At 39.9% G+C, this 17,449-nt stretch overlaps 2 protein-coding genes across 2 annotated transcripts; one reads left to right on the top strand and one right to left on the bottom strand.

Moving 5' to 3' along the window:
- Positions 1-417: 417 nt before the first annotated feature.
- Positions 418-1,756, bottom strand: LOC138885062 (uncharacterized). Its single transcript, XM_070165953.1, has 4 exons — positions 1,687-1,756; positions 1,619-1,629; positions 1,077-1,532; positions 418-840 (listed from the first exon to the last, which is right to left on the bottom strand). The coding sequence occupies exons 1-4, from the start codon at positions 1,754-1,756 to the stop codon at positions 418-420; spliced, it is 960 nt and encodes a 319-aa protein (XP_070022054.1).
- Positions 1,757-4,115: 2,359 nt separating this feature from the next.
- Positions 4,116-4,961, top strand: LOC138885061 (uncharacterized). Its single transcript, XM_070165951.1, has 2 exons — positions 4,116-4,512; positions 4,621-4,961. The coding sequence occupies exons 1-2, from the start codon at positions 4,116-4,118 to the stop codon at positions 4,959-4,961; spliced, it is 738 nt and encodes a 245-aa protein (XP_070022052.1).
- Positions 4,962-17,449: the final 12,488 nt, after the last annotated feature.

Raw genomic sequence — 17,449 nt, 5'->3', positions numbered from 1 at the left:
ATTTTGTATTAAGGAGGAGTATTCTCAAATTATTGCTTACCTCATAGAGCCGTTTCTTCTTCCAATGTATCCTGTCTTCCACCAGCATCCTTGTTATCTTCATTCTGGAATAAGTAAGGGTCCAGACGAGAAATGAGGTAAGTAGTGTAGGACGACAGATAATGCTTCGACTTTTGTGCCACCCAAGTCAGGGCGCAACAGGTCCTTTCAAGGGGAGAATACTTAACCTCATAGGATGTGAACTTCTTGCTGAGAATAGATGGCTTACTCCTTCCTGCCAATGATGTCATGTTGACCCAATACACAACCAAATAAATTATCAAGGACTGCCAAATAAAGAATTAAAGGCCTACCGGATTCCAGCGAGACCAACACAGGTGGATTTGACAAGTACCCCGTGATCTTATCAAATGCCTCTTAGCACCCATCAGTCCATTTGACTGCAGCATCCTTTTTCAACAACTTAAAGATGGGCTCACAAGTTGTTGTGAGTTGAGTAATAAACCTACTGATGTAGTTTAAGCGCCCGAGCAGACTCATCACCTCAGTCTTATTCCTTGGAGGTGGCAATTCTTGGATAGCTTTGATCTTTGACAGATCCAACTCAATGCCTCGCCGACTGACTATGAATCCCAGCAGTTTCCCAGACAGCATACCAAATGTGCACTTTGCAGGGTTGAGCTTAAGATTGTACTTGCGGAGCCTCTGAAAAAACTTCCTCAAATCTCCGACGTGGTCGGACTGTTGGTTTGACTTTATGATCACATCATCTACATAAACCTCGATCTCTTTGTGTATCTTGTCGTGAAACGCAGTAGTCATTGCCCTCATGTAAGTTTCCTAGCATTTTTCAAACCAAATAACATTACCCTGTAGCAATATGTCCCACATGGTGTGATGAATGTTGTTTTTTCTGCGTCTTCCTCATCCATCAAGATCTGGTGGTACCCCGCATAGAAATCCACAAAAGACCTGATCTCATGCTTGGCACAGTTGTCAATCAAAATGTGGATATTTGGCAATGGGAAGTTATCCTTTGGACTTGCTTTGTTGAGATTGTGGTAGTCAACGCACACCTTAGTTTTTTCATCCTTCTTTGGCACTAGCACAACATTAGCTAACCAAGTGGGGTATCGCATTACTCGAATGACCTTTTCATCCAACTGTTTTGTGATTTCTTCCTTGATCTTCACACTCATGTCAGTTTTGAACTTCCTTAACTTCTGCTTGACGGGAGGGAATGCCGGGTAAGTGGGCAATTTGTGAACTACCAAGTCAGTACTTAGACCCGGTATGTCGTCATATGACCATGCAAAAATGTCTTTATATTCAAACAGTGCTTTGATTATTTCTTCCTTGATTTGTGGCTCCAAGTGCACACTTATCTTGGTTTCCTTGATATTATCTGGATCTCCTAAATTGATTGTTTCAGTTTCATTCAAATTAGGCTTGGGTTTCTCTTCAAAGTGATTTAACTCTTTACTAATTTCCTCAAATGCCTCCTCTTCATCATATTCTGTTTCGTCATCACACTATATTTCTTGGATTATTATTTCAGAGTTAGATTGGCTTTTAAGACTTGGCCGAAGATTCCTCATGCATGTCATATCATTGAAACCAGCATAAAAACTGTAAAAAGAAAGATAAAAATGACACTATCACTATCGTTCGTTCGAAAACATTAACCTAGGCAAGGAGAGAGAAGCTCTGGAGAAACAGGCAATTTTGAGGCGACATACTGCTTCACCGCTGCCATGGCCAATATGGCTAGTGGCTAGCCATCACAACAGGCTGGTCAGCTCTCCCCCACCCTCACCCCACCAGCTACGACCAATAACAATAATCCCGAGCAGTTAGATTACTCGAAAATTCTCCAACCATCAACGTTGAACACTGCCAGGCAAGAGCGAGTAAATTCTGTCGAACCAATTCAATTGAGATGAGCCAGTTTACTTAATGGACAGCATGTAGTTAAGTTTACTGAAGCGGAAATTGAGAGAATGAATATAATTGAAGGTTTGCAATATGTTGTTGTTTGCAAATTTTCATATGGATGGCCTGAACTTAATGAATTACGTCGTATTGTTCCAATGCAATGTGGAATCAAAGGTGAGTGTAATATTGGATATCTTCGTGACAGACATGTTTTAATTCGAATGACATTGTGGCAAGACTTCGTTGATTTTTCGTCGAAGAGTGTTTATTATGTCAAAGACAAGGCGGGATGTGAATATCAATTGAGAACTTTGATATATGATCACAAATTCAAAGTTGGAGAAGAAACACCAAAGGTAATGGCATGGATTTCCTTCCCTAACTTGCTGCCTACTTTCTTTGTTAAAGAATGCTTATTCTCATTGGCTTCAGCAGTTGGTAAGCCCCTTCACCTAGACATGGCAACTATTAATAAAACTAGGCCAAGTTGTGCGCGTGTTAAGGTATTAGTTGATCTTTTGGCTGATTTACCTAAGAAGGTTCGAATGGATATACAGAATGAATTAACAGGTGAAGTGAGAGCTGAATGGGTTAATAATAAGTATGATTATTTGCCAAAGTATTGCAAGGAGTGCAAATTGCAGGGACATGGCATGAGACTGCTGGAAATTACATCCAGAATTGATGGAAAGCAGAGGTTCTGAAGGTGAGCATGAAGCTGGAAAACATGTGGATCAGGATACTGATTCAGGTAATATAAATCAACAAGGCCCTTTGATGATACTATCTAGTGGTAAAGTCGTTGGAAATATGACAGGCAAAGGTAAGGAGAAATGGAAAGAGGTCAGGGATAACGGTACAAAGAAGGGCAATAACGAAGGACAAACAATTACTGGGAAAGAAATTATCCCAGTAGATCAAGGAAATGTGCATCAACTTCCAATGGAGAATGCAGCAAATCATCGGGTACAAACAAATAATCAATTTTCAATTTTAGAGATTGAGGATGGGGAACAGGAGAATAATAATGATTTGGCATTAGTGCCACAAAGCATTGCCCTTCTAAATCCTACTACTACTGGGAAAGGGAATGCCAAGTCACCTGCCAAGCGTAATACACCTGGGAGACTGAACGCAGCTGCTCCTGCCTATAATCCTACTTCAACTGGGATTGTAGAAAATAATCTAGTGGATTTGGAAGACAATTCACAGAAGGAAAAGGAGAAAGAATCAACAAGTCAATGGGTAATTAGAGCTTTTGGGGTAAACAATGTCACTACAAATCAAACATGCCAGGAAATTACATCACAATCATTAGATACAACGGCCATTGAGGAGCAGGAGAATTATCAAGATCGAGTTAAGTTCACTGAAGGAAGGTTATAGAGTGAACAAGCTGAGGAACACACAGAAGAAGAAGGTGAAGAATTGGGTGATGAAAATAAAAAAAAAGGATCAGATTGAAGAAGATGGTCAAGGTGAAGAAGAGCACAGTGTAAATGGCAACAGTGATCAGGTGGCAATTCAACAAGAGGATAACACTTCAAAATCGATGGAGGAGCTGCCCAGGAATGACTCCAAATTACAGGAGGCTCAAATTTTAAACAATGCAGATAGCCCTGTAGCAGAAAAACCAAGCAGTGGAATTCCTATTGATCATGGAGATACACGAAAGGACAATCAATTTCATAATGATGGTCAGATGATAATACAGCTAGAAGGTACTAAAGGAATTATTATGAAGGAGAAGGGAGACAAATGTTTAACCATCAAAACAGCAAAGAACCAGATGACAGTCAAAGATGTTCAAGCAGAAGATGAAGATTCTCAGATGGGCAAAGGAAAAGATTTAGATGCGGAATCGACTACCCAGAATTTCATGCATGTTACAAGGCAAGGTAATATATCTCCTCGACCGATGGACAAAGGAAGATCAGCAGGTCGAGGTAAGAAAAGGCAGACCAAGGAAGCTCCTAGTGTACAAGCACCTGGGGTTCAAACGAGGAGAACGATTTCCAAATCTATCAATTAGATATGAATGCTATGACTTGGAATATTCGTTCTGTAAAAACAAAGAGAGCCTTTGAGAGGCTCATATCAATGCATAAAAGATATAAGTTCCAGTTCATAGGCTTGATGGAACCAATGCAACAAGGAAGGAGTTGGATAAATATCGAAGAATGATTGATTTTCCGTTGGCCATCAAAAACGTGTCTAATAAAATCTGGGCATTTTTTGATGAAAAATATGAAGTCAGTGTAGTTATGGATATGGTGCAGCAATTAACTTTGAAGATAGTTGATACGGAAGATCAGCAAGAATTTTTCCTAACGCTGGTATTTGCAAAATGTGACGCAACTGAAAGAATGGAACTTTGGGATTCTCTATATGCCTTGGCCAGTGATATGAATCTTCCATGGCTAGTTGGGGGTGATTTTAATGTTATCTGGGACGAGGAAGAAAAGTTTGGAGGATTGCCTGTACATATTATTGAAGTCGATGATTTTAGGCATTGCGTCAGTACTTGCAACTTGTTTGATCTTGGTTTTAAGGGGAGTATTTACACATGGTGGAATGGTAGAGCTGAATAAGATTGTATTTTTAAGAGATTGGATAGGTGTTTGGCTAATGTCGAATTTTAGAATTTATGGCCTGGGATAGAGATCGAGCATCTAACTAAAACAGGATCTGACCATAGCCCATTGCTCATCAATTTGAAATCAGAAGTTTCACATATTAAGAAGCCCTTTAGATTCTTAAAGTTCTGGATCAAAAATGACTCCTTTAAGGCAGTAGTACAAGAGAATTGGAATGTGGATTTTCATGCAAACCCATTCACCTTATTCAATCATAAATTGAAGAAGTTAAAGAAGGCTCTAGCTACTTGGAGCAAGGATACATATGGAGATATATTTAAGAAGATAAGTAGTCTTGAAGAGGTGGTGAAAGTACATGAATCTCAATTCATATTAAGGCCTACATTGGAGAATAGAGAAAGACTTCATCGAGTTCAAGCTGATCTGTAAAAATATATGGCAATAGAGGAGGAATTTTGGAAGAAAAAATCAGGAATGCAATGGTTTCAAGATGGGGGTAAAAACACGAAATTCTTTCATATACAAGTTAGAGGAAGGCGGAAGCACCTACAACTGAAAAGAATTCAGTCTAGTAAAGGGCAGTGGTTTGAGGAACAGGATGAAATTGCGGAGGAAGCAGTAAGGTTCTTCTCAGATCAGTTTCGTGAAGAATCTGTGCCCAGTTCCTTCGGTATCCTAGATCATATCCCACATATGTTGAATGAGGAGCAGAATCAAGAGCTTATTAAACAGCCCACAATTGAAGAAGTGAAGAAGGCAGTGTTTGGATCGAGTGGTGAAAGTGCCGGAGGTCTAGATGGTTTTAATGGCAGCTTCTTTCAATCTTGTTGGGATATTATAGGCGATGATGTATTTGATATGGTAAGGCCTTTCTTCAATGGGCAGGATCTACCTAGGTTTGTAACTCATACAAACTTAGTATTATTGCCAAAAAAGAAAGAAGTGAAGACATTCTCTGATACGAGGCCAATTAGCCTTAGTAACTTCATCAACAAGGTGTTTTCTAGGGTTATCCATGAGAGGTTAGTTGGCTATCTCCCTAATCTTATTTCAGATGAGCAAGCTGGATTTGTGCAAGGAAGAAGTATTATGGAGAATGTATTGCTTACACAGGAAAGTCACTGATATGAGATTGAGAACTAAAGCAGGTCCTAATGTTTCAAGTTAGATATGATGAAGGCATATGATAGATTATCTTGGTTATTTTTAACCAAGGTTTTAAGGGAAATAGGGTTTGATGAAAGGTTTATAGGGTTGGTGTATGGGATTATCTCCAATAATTGGTATTCAGTTCTTATTAATGGAAAGTCTCATGGATTTTTCAATTCTACGAGGGTAGTAAAGCAAGGCGATCCCTTGTCACCCACGTTATTCATTCTAGCGGCTGAGGCATTGTCTAGAGGTTTAAATTCACTGCACTTGAATTTATACTTCTGTGGTTTTGGATTGCTCAAGTGGAGTCCCAAGATAAATCATCTATCATATGCAGATGATACAATCATATTTTCCTCGTCAGATGCTACTTCTTTACAATTGATTATGGAAGTTTTGTATGCATACGAAGCAGCATCCGGTCAGAAGGTGAACAAGTCTAAATCAGCAATTTATTTGCATCATTCTACTCCAGAGGTGGTGATTAGGAAAGTTTAGAGGATAACCGGGATTGGGAAACAAGAGTTCCCATTCATATACCTTGGTTGCCCTATCTTTTATTCCAGAAGGAGGATGGATTATTATCAAGGACTTATCACTAAAGTTCTTGATAAGTTACAATCATGGAAGGGAAAACTATTATCTATTGGAGGAAGAGAAGTGTTGATCTCACATGTATTACAAAGTATGCCCATTCATCTATTATCAGCTGTGAATCCACCTAACTCTGTGATCAACAAGCTCCACAAATTGTTTGCATGATTCTTTTGGAGCAATTTTGTGGATGGGAGAGCCAGCCAGACATTGGGCTTCTTGGGACACTTTATGCTTACCTTGTGAAGAAGGGGAGTAGGATTTCGTTCCTTACATGATATGTCTAAGGCCTTGTTTTGCAAGTTATGGTGGAATTTCAGAACTAAGCCATCTCTTTGGAGTTCTTTCATGAGCCAAAAATATTGCAAGAAATTAAATGCATTGGTTGTTCCTTGGAGACATGGATCTCATGTGTGGAGGAAAATGCTTGAATGTAGGGACTTAGTTGAGCACCAAATAGTCTGGAAACTAAGAATGGGATCATCTTTATTTTGGTTTGATAATTGGACTGGTTTGGGAGCATTATACTTTGTCACTCCTTCTAATTTCTTTTGTGATGAAACATATCATATTGTTTATGATGTGAATCACAATGATGCATTGAATGAAGAATTGTTGTATCAACTGCTGCCTGAAGATTTAGCCACACATATTTTGAAAAATGTAGCTCCTCCAGTGGAGGAGAATGTTCTGGATAAGGCAGTTTGGAACTTAGAAACAAAAGGAAATTTTACAGTCAAATCTGCTTGGGAATACCTTATAAGAAGAAAGGACTCTGCCATTACATATAAGAACATGTGGGTGAGGGGATTACCATTCAAAATCTCTTTCTTTATGTGGAAATTATGGAAAAGGAAGCTGCCACTAGATGATGCAATAAGTAGGATGGGATATTTTATTCCCTCAAGGTGTTGGTGCTGTGCAAATCCGGAGGAGGAATCTCTAAGTCATGTGTTCTTTTCATCATATGCTGCTGAAAAGGTATGGAATTATTTCTTTTCTCATGCTGGACTGTCTATGCAAGGGATGAATTTACAACAGGCAATAGTAAAATACTGGACAGTAGAGGTTATTCCAAGGCTTAAACCAATATTTCTAGCATTACCTTGCATCATTGTTTGGGAGTTGTGGAAGAGGAGAAATAGTAATAAGCATGGTGATGCGGTGTCGATCAATAGAGTGGTGTATCAAATCAACACAACAATCCAATCTTTAATTAAGGTGAGAAAGCTGGCATTGAAAAAGGTACCTTACAGATGGCCAGATATATTGTATATAATGGAGAGGTATAGACCACATCTGAAGGTTACTAAGGTTACATGGGAACTCCCTAGGGATGGCTGGATTAAAATAAACATGGATGGGGCGTCAAGAGGTAATCCTGGTAGGAGTTCGATAAGCATTTGTATGAGGAATGAGGCTGGGACTTAGTATATGCTGCAGGAAAGGAGATAGAGGAGACTACTAACTCAAAGGTGGAAGCTATTGCAATTTTAGAAGCCTTAAGGTACTGTTTGCAACAGGACATACGCCAGATTTGGTTAGAAACAGATTCTATGATGATGAAAAATGTTATCATTGGAATATGGAAGCCACCTTGGGTTATTGAGGATGAAATTGAAGAGATAAAAAAGCTGCTTATAATGTGTAATGGAGAGATAACACATATCTATAGGGAGGGAAACAAGCTTGCTGATCACTTAGCCAACTATGCATTGGATGTGGGCAACATTGTATGCCATGATTTTCATCAGTTGGACACTCATGGAAGGAGGCTTGTGAATGTGGATAAATTACTATGTCCAAATTTGAGAATCAAGGCAGCGAGATACTAGTAAAGGATGAAGGAAGTAGGAGAAAGGAGATGGAAACATGGCAGGGCAAAAATAAGGATCATCAACTTCGAATCCAGATGGAGGAGAAGGGGGTAATTGATTTTATTACTAACGATGTTTTCCTTTTTGCAGGAGGTGTTACTTTACTTATGTCGTATCCTTTGAGGAAATATCAGTTGGTGGTATTAGCACATTGTGCTCATTCCATTGGTAGGAAATCTAGGATAGGCATAAGTGTAGGAGAAAGAAGGAAACAAATAAAACAATGGATTTGGATGGATCAAGCTAATAACACACACAACTGGAAACATCCTTATATGTCTATTGCTTATGCTTGGATGGAAATACATGTGGTTTCTACTGGAAGACTGTTAAGGCTAGGAAATGGTATTGAGGCAAAAGACCATGTAGTAGTCAAGAGGGATAGGGAGTCTAACAGTAGGGAGGAACGTAAGTCTTATCATGGGGTATTTTCAACCAAGAAAAACAAGGAAAAGATGCCCAGAATGGTTAAGAGAAATGGGCAATATGGGCTAGGTGATTCAGGAAAAGGTAGAGTGATCTCAATGGATACAGGGAGTCAGGCAAAGTTTGGTGTAATACAAGTGGTTAACAAGCAGGATCAACATCTTCAAATCCTTTTGGAGGAGATGGTGTTGATCAATGTTTTCACTAATCTTGTGTTCTTTTTTGCAGGAAACGTTATTGTGCTCATTTCTTGTCACTTACTACGACTTCTATGGGTGGTATTAGCACTATGTGCTCATTCCCTTGAAGAAGGAAAGGTGACATGCACAAGCATGAGGAAGGATTTCTGGAAATTCCTAAGATTTGGCCATTTCAAACACTGGATTTGGCACCCAATTCTGGGAAAAATGGAGGCATTTAGGCATAAAACTTCAGTGTTGCATCATTCACTAGCACATGAAGTATCAAACAGGGCAAGGATATCAACAACATACAAAGAGAAAACACACGAATTTGGAGTCAAAAACAGTATCGCTGGAAAGAATATAAAATCTGCATTCATTTGGCAGATGGATGCGGGTATCTTTGACACAACAAGGCTTAACACCCTTACATGGCAAGGCAATAGGATATCATAGGAAGAGCTGCAAGTGATGGTTTCAAGAAATAAGCAATGGAGGTCAAGCAAAATTTATGGCAAAGGCAGTGCACCAACTGTGCGGGCAGTGCAGTTTTCCTCTAAAATTGCACGAGTCCAGCAAGCATTGTCACATGTGAATAAAAGGAATTGGTCATTGAGGATCATGCAAGGAATCACAAGATTAACATCGAGTCAGAAGCAAGGGTTATGGGCAGTGACTAATTGCTAGGAGTGCAAGGACTGGGCAGAGGTTGAAGGTTGGTGCAAGCAGCTAGACACTTACGTTAATTGGCTTCAAGGACTAGTACTTAGTTATAAATCCTACTATCATGTGCTACCATTGTTGAGATTCTCCCTCAATTTTGGTAATAGGTTTTATGTAGCTTTCAAATTTGATTCCTTACATTTATTAGGATTCCACGACATTTTGTTTTACATTTAAAAAAAATAACACTCTCAGGAGTAATAGAAAAGAGAAATTGCATTTCATTGAAAATAAAGGATAGAAGAGTTTGTACATCAAAACAGACGAAAAATAAAAATCTGAATTACAACCCTGGAATAATCCAGATAACAGAAAGGAAAAGAAAGCAAACTACCAAAACTTCTTCCGGGTAGGGAGAGGAGTAGCATCCCAATTGTGAAGCTTCACTTTTGGCCCAATAAACTGCACATCCGCTTTGCTGGAACCTTCCCCAATTTCTACGGTGTTCACCTCATCAAATAAACTATGGAATCTTTTAGCCAATTCTTTATCAAAATCAACCACAAGCTTTGGAACTGTTGACACTGGACGTTTCACGACCTCGGACTTGATGAAAGACCTGGAGAGACGCGGGATAGGTTTAAGGAGCGACCATGCCTTCTTTTTCAACTTTTTAGCCTTTTTCACATCATCCCCGGTAGGCTTGAACCCTAGACCAAATGTACCCAGATTTTCACGTAGAGACACTGGCTGCACGATACCTTGCAAAGATGCGCCCAGACCCTTGCCCGGCACAAAACCATTCTTCAAATGTTCACTTGCTACCATGACGGTTGCAGAAGCTAGCTTTGGACCTGGAATGTATTCCCCTTCTGGAACCTTCTCAACCGACACTGTTTCAGAAACTTAATAGACCCACGACCCTTATCTTCTTCAGCCTTAATAAACAGAACTGATGTATCATTGAAAGCATATAGGTTCTCATCACCATGCATGACGATTTCTTGTCTATCCCACTCGAACTTCACCATCTAGTGTACAGAAGACGGAACTGTTTTGGCAACATGTATCCAGGGCCTACCTAATAGAAAATTGTAAGAAATGGCCACATCCAGTACCTGAAACTCCATGGTAAATTCAACTCGTCATATTGTCAGTTCGAGCATGATATCGGCAACAGAATCTTTTCCCCCTCCGTCAAAACCTCGGATACATATACTGTTCTTGTGGATCCTCTCAGCATCAATTTTCAACTTGTCCAGAGTGGAGAGAGGGCAAATGTTTGCACTGGAACCATTGTCAACTAACACCCTTGTGACCATAGAATCTTTAAATTTCACTATGAGATAGAGGGACCGATTGTGTTCCGTATCCTCCAGAGGCAACTCATCATCTGAAAAGGTAATCCTGTTTGACTCAAATATCTTATTAGCAATCTTCTCCAAATGGTTCACTGTGATCTTGTCAGGTACATGAGCTTCATTCAGAATTTTAATGAGGGCCCGGTGATGCTCGTCTGAATGTATCAACAATGATAGAAGAGAAATCCAAGCGGGGGTCTTTCTTAATTGTTCTACTATGGAGTAATCCTGCACCTTCATTTTTCTCAAGAATTTTTCCGCTTCCTCTTCAGTGACTGGTTTCTTCCTTAGAATTGGACCATCTTTGAGTGGCTTATCTTTCCTTAACTCTTCTGGGGAAAAGCATCTCCCCGAACGAGTCAAACCCTGGGTTTCATTAACTTCCTCTTCCACCTCTTTCCCTTTGTAAGTTACTATCACTGTCTTGTAATTCCATGGAACAGCCTTGGTGTTATCTATCGGCAACTGGGTCATAGTTTTGATAATAACAGGGGCAATGTGAGCCCTTTCTGCAACAATGACAGGATTACTTGCTACCCCCGTCACGACCACTTTCGGTTTTTCTTGCTTTTTTTCAACATCATCTGGGATACCCTTCGAGACTACAATAGGTGGTTTATCATTGGGCGTGCTTGGCTTATCTGTCAGCTTTTCAGCTATCGAAGACATTGCTTTTGTAACAATTGGAGCTTTTACTGGCTTATTTTCAACGGCTTGGATCATCATAACAGACTTTGAAGGCTTCTTGGGCTCCCCATCCTTATGCACTATCTCAATCATGTGCGTTTCGGCATGGGCTGGCAACGAATTTTGATTGATATTGGGCGCTTCTAGGCTTTGGATCACAATTTGGTTTGTATCAATAAGCTCTTGGAGGCGTTCTTCAAATGCCAACACTTTTCTGTGTCGTGCCCCGGAGCATCAGAACAATACGCACATTTGAGGGAATAATTTAGGTTCTTTGGAGGGGGGTTTGGTAGTTTTGACTCAATTGGCCTCAGAAAATCCAACTGCATCAACCTTTGAAATAAGCTGGTATAAGATTCCTTAAGCGGGGTGAAAGTTTTCTTCCGTTGTAACCTTTCATTTCTGTATTCTGGCTTGGCCCAAAAGTTTGGCCAGTAGGGTTTCGGTATGTTTGTGGAGGTGGGTAAAGGTTCCGTGGAGCTGGGGCACGCCATTGCGAGTGAGTGGGGGTTGATCATATGACTGTGCATGATAGACAAGGTATAGGGGTGGCCTGACTGAATACTGAGGCTCTGGTAGTAGGAAGTAGTGTTGGGGTGGATTATATGGAGTTGGGGTATAGGTTTGAGGTTGGGGTCGAGGTTGGGTGTAGTGGGGAGGAGAACCCCCGGGCCATGCCACGATCCTGAGACGACCATAGCGACATCCTATTTCTTATTTTTCCCTAGCACGCCTCTGGTTCCATTCTGGATTGCCTGCGTAGTTGTTTTGATGGTAGAGTAGCTCATGATCTTGCTTGATTTGAGTCCTTCCTCTACCATTCCTCCCATTTTTACCACTTCATTAAAAGACTTTCCTATGGTCGAGATCAAATGACCAAAGTAAGTAGGCTACAAGGCCTGAAGAAAGTATTCCACCATTTCATCTTCCTTCATTGGAGGGTTGACTCGTGCTTCCTGTTCTCTCCAACGAAAACCATACTCCCTGAAACTCTTACTAGGCTTCTTCTCTATCTTTGTCAAAGACAAGCGGCCTGGGACAATCTCTACGTTATACTGGAAATATCGAGCAAAAGCCTGGGCTAAATCATCCCAAGTGTACCAACGACTGTTGTCTTGGTGGGTATACCACTCCAATGCTGCACCGCTCAGACTTTGGCTAATGCCATCAACAGTTCATCTTTCCCACCGGCTCCCCTCATGTTGCTGTAAAATCCTCTCAAGTGAGCTGCGGGGTCTCCGTGCCCATCATACAAATTGAACTTAGGCATTTCAAATCCAACAGGTAGCTGGACATCAGGAAACAAACACAGATCCTTGTACGCCACACTCACTTGGCCCCCTAACCCTTGCATATTTCTCAGCGACTTCTCCAAGCTCTTTACCTTCCTAAATATCTCCTCCTACTCCGTATTTTTGGGTGACTTTTCAGTCTTGACAGGGAGTTCAAAATGAGGAGTGTAGGAGTAGCGATCTGGGATTTTGAAGGTAGGCTCTGGGGGATAGTATTGATTATCTTAGTTCTGGAATAATGGCTCACTGGAAGATCGATGGAGTGTAGCTGGCAGAGGTGCCATGAAGACAGAGGTAGCTGGCGGAGGGGGGTATGGGGTTGCTTTAGCTGGTGGAGCTTGGGTAGTTTGGGAAGTGGAGTCATGATAGTGGCGGTAAGGGGTGAAGCTTGGTGCATGTTGTGGGAATAAATTAACAACGGAGGGCTCTTGAGATTGAGCCAGTGGTGGGATGAAAGCAGGGTTGGCGGGGTATGATGGTGGAGGATGCCCTTTCATCCATGCCTGGTACATTTCGACCATTTGGTGCTTTAGCTTATGTAACTCCTCTTTCAGACCAGGCTCAGATTCCTTCTCCTCTCTCGGTGGGTCAATAATACTTGCGTCCACTTCTTTGCCAGCCATGATCAACTTGTTCTTAGACCTAGTATTGTACGAGTGAGTTGCTAGAATGCCAAACAAACTAACCACCTTCATGTTGTTAATTACAACAGCAAACTTATTTGTGTTTAAGATTTAAATGCACAGGTAGCACATAAAAATGCATCAGGTTGGTCTCTTTATTTTCGGGTACGCCTGTCTTAGACGGATCTAACCCCTATGTTGAGTCCCCAAAGTCAAATGCAAATGATGCAAACAAGAGTTCCTACTAGGTATCCGGCATGAAGCTGAGTTATTCTTGGTTCAAAACCTGGGTATGTTGTTCTAGACTTGTGTACCCGAGCGGACAACTCGAGCCGAGGGGGGGCTACGTACCGGGAACTAAAAGGCCATCCGGCTTTATAACTTGTCCAAACCTCTTTCTAAATTAGGGTATGACACTAACAGAAAAGAATTCACGCCAGCGTGAACTTTCCCGGAGATGAGAAGAGAAGGGTTTCACAACAGCTTATATACAGTTCAAATAATATCAAAGCGGTAAAAAGCGGCATTTAGAACATTAGGCCCAAGCATGTAATAAAATCAGATAACAAATAAAAGCCAAATATAATAATTATTCTAAGCTCGAATTCTTGAACCTTGAACTAGAAGCTCTGGGTTCTTGTCCCAAGCAGAGTCGCCAGAGTTGTCACACCTCCTTTTTCCTACCCCGCAAGGGTATATAAGGGAGTTTTTTTCAATTTAAGTGATAATCGAAACGGGATTATTTATATTAAATTCAGAGTCTCCACTTGGGATGATTTTATGGTGTCCCAAGTCACCGATTTAAAATCCTGAATCGAGGAAAGTTTGACTCCGTTTTACAGTCCGTGAAATACAGAAATCTGTTAACCCGGGAGAAGGTGTTAGGCATTCCCAGGTTCCGTGGTTTTAGCACGGTCGCTCAATTATTATTATTGGCCTATTTATCTGATTTTAAAATATTGTGAAACATATGTGCATTTTATTCCTTTTAAAACCGCTTTTAATAATCCAATTGTCATACAACTAATTATTTGATTACATATTGCGAATCATGTTATGGGAACCGTACCCACGATCTACAACATATTTATTTTATTAATAAAAATTAAATTGTGGCCGGATCACATAAATATACCCCCAGATTTTAAAATTGTGTATCACAACTACGACACAGGAACCGTACTCGTAGCTATGATACTTTATTTGACGCGCCTAAAGTAAACTACGAGAATTCAAGGCATTCTTTTACATTAGTTAAGACAATTAAAATGAGGGCCATAGGTTAGGTGATTCAATTGTGGATGGCACACCTCAATCTATTTTTAAAGAACTATACTTAATTAAAACGGTCTAAGAATATTCTTCTTTTGAAACTAAACTCAGAATTTAATGTACAACCAGCTGATTTGTAAATAACTAGAATAAGATGTTAGGCCATTTTTATTTAAGCAAGATCTAGCTTGAACCTAAAACTAAAACTACTTGAAAGAAAATTGTGCTCAAGATCGAGCCCAGAAGTGAAACCAGGCAGACGGTCACCTATTTCAAGTGGGCCAACAGATCCAGGCCCAATTCTGCACTATTAAAAAATAAGCTATTTTGGGAAACTACATGTTGATGAAGGCTGGGCTCGAGATTGAGCCCAAAAGAAAGAAACGGAAATACTAGAAACCAAACAAGCTTGGCCACGATCCAGGAGGCCCCATTTGGGCCGGATCCAAACCTTAAACATTGGCAAGAGTACTTCAAACATTAAGGCCCTAATGAGGCCCAACTAACTATAATTCACACACAACAATATAATATGCAAATTATGAAAATCACAACACTAAACAACGATATTATGAACTTTATAAAACACTGTGTTACTATTAACACTGACAACACGAGCCTGAAAAAAAACCTACTCATTAATCATACTATTACGCATACAATTATTCTATCAAGGCTGAAGTTATGAGAATGTACAACATGCTAAATACTGTCTTTCAAGCATACATGATTCATAAGCCTACATTTTTCATCACAAATAAGCTATCAGAAAGCTTATACTAACTTGAAGTTCTGCATGTTTCATAACAATGAACTAATAAGACCCTCACATATAACATTTCCCCTTAAACGAGTGGTCATCAAACAAATCCTAGAACAAAACTACATAAAAGCTGCAGAAAAGCTAAAACTAGTAAAGAAACTAAATGAACTTGGAAAAACATGTGACTAAAATTAAAAGGAGAACATTTAGCATTGGATCTTCACATTTGAGCTACATATCTCAAATGGAAAAAATATGCTTGCACTTCTCATATCATTCATGGTCCAAGAAGTACCTGGGTATCAAAACAGGGAGTGAGAATTTCAGCAAGAACAGAAGTATGAGCAGAACAGCAAATTAATAGCAATATTCAGCTTCCTTAGACCATCTTTAAACCCAGAAATCCCGAAATCCCCACGAAACCTTTTTTGTTCTTCCTAAAAGAAAAATCAAAAAATTTCGAGCCAAATTTCAATGAAAGTAATGTAGAAACTTTTGCCTAATTTTTCTAGGGTCTGAATCTCTCCTTTTTTGTGTGAAGGAAAAGGTCTATATATAGCCCTTAAAAGTGCCATGTGTTGCAGAAACAGAATCGGAATTATTCCCTCACACAGCATCTTTTTTAACAAAATTGGGACAGTTGGAACTTTTGATTGGTTTCAGCATTTGTACTGGCAAAAATTTGAGCCAGCTGCCCCACATTCTAGAAGTTTTTCATCTAAAAATCCTATTTCCTATTCCCAAATTAACCTCCTAAGTTTTCAATTGCTCAATTAAGACCCTAGGAGTTTTTTACCAATTACAAATCCTAACAAACAAAATCAAATAGGCCACTACAGTATTTGAAGCAAACAATAAAAGTTAAAAGGTAAAACATCTGAAAATTTTAAAAATAAACCTAATCTCTAAACTGAACAAAATCCATAAGAAAATATCATAAAGCTTAACAGACTATTCAGTTTAATGATGAGCAAAGGCAGACGAGTTAAACAAACAAACAAACAACTTGAATAACACTGAAACTAAAATAATTATGCATTAATTAAAACAAATAACTAACAATTTATGCTAATCATGCAGTCAGAGAGATCCAAAAGGGAACTAACAACTTATGACAACAAAAAAGAAGCTACTTCAAGACTTAGGATAAATTAAATTAATTACTCCCCAAGCAAATGATTTTGAATATGACCAATGGTTGAAACAGGGATGACTGTTAAAAATGAAGGCCAAACAGATCTATAAACTGAAAATAACCTAAGAGAAAACTGACTCGAATTTTGAAGAAAAGATAAGGAAAATGGAGAGGTAAATGAAACCTTACCATTTGAGGAGTAGAAAACAAACAAGACAGCTATTGAGGTCCGTCTCCACCTCGATTGACCAACAAAGGTCTTTTCCTTCAAGGGATCTGGTCTTGCATGGCTTTGACCGGATCTCCTTGAAAGAAAAGACTCCTGGAAGCCTAATCTTCGAAGGAAAACAACAAAGGAGCTTGGGATTCAAACAAAGCTTGATGCAGCACCTTGGTGCTTTTCTTCGAACTGGACAGAACTTTAATCTTGGATTCGAAATTGCAGAGTTTTGTAGGGTTTGTTTAGGGAAGTCAGTGAGATATGAACGGTGAAGGGAGTGAAGAGACGGTATGATGAAGTTTTTGGGTTGACTTGGGTGAGCTAGGGTTTTGGGATTGAAACTCATGTCTGAAATATTTTTGGGGAAATTGATTATGGATTTAGGAAGAGGAGGGGACAGGGGTTGTATGGTATCGATTTGGGGAGGTTTGGAGCATCGAAACCGCCGTGAGGCGATTTTCGGTAGTGGTTAGCGGCGGAGAATTTTAGGGCGGCTAGGGTTTGGCTAGGATTTGGGTGAGAGACTGAAAATGAGGGGGTTCGAATGGGGGGTGAGGGCTTCGGACAGTTATATGCTTAGTCAAGGCTAGTTCCCAACCGTTGGATCACACGAGATCAACAGTTGGGATTCAATGGATCAGAAACGGGGTCGTTTGACATCAGATGAGGG

The sequence above is a fragment of the Nicotiana sylvestris genome, chromosome 2, assembly GCF_000393655.2.
Source record: "Nicotiana sylvestris chromosome 2, ASM39365v2, whole genome shotgun sequence".
Taxonomy (NCBI): domain Eukaryota; kingdom Viridiplantae; phylum Streptophyta; class Magnoliopsida; order Solanales; family Solanaceae; genus Nicotiana; species Nicotiana sylvestris.
Note: the sequence above shows the minus strand (reverse complement) of the source record. Positions and strands in the feature narration are given on the sequence as shown.

What these genes read in the sequence shown, in the direction of transcription:
- LOC138885062 (XM_070165953.1), bottom strand. Translation starts at nt 1,756, where the DNA reads ATGGCAGCGGTGAAGCAGTATGTCGCCTCAAAATTGCCTGTTTCTCCA. An exon ending in AGAAGGATGAAAAAACTAAG is followed by an intron (nt 841 to 1,076) that starts GTGTGCGTTGAC and finishes GAAAAATGCTAG; the next exon opens with GAAACTTACATGAGGGCAAT.
- LOC138885061 (XM_070165951.1), top strand. Translation starts at nt 4,116, where the DNA reads ATGATTGATTTTCCGTTGGCCATCAAAAACGTGTCTAATAAAATCTGG. An exon ending in TATTTACACATGGTGGAATG is followed by an intron (nt 4,513 to 4,620) that starts GTAGAGCTGAAT and finishes TAACTAAAACAG; the next exon opens with GATCTGACCATAGCCCATTG.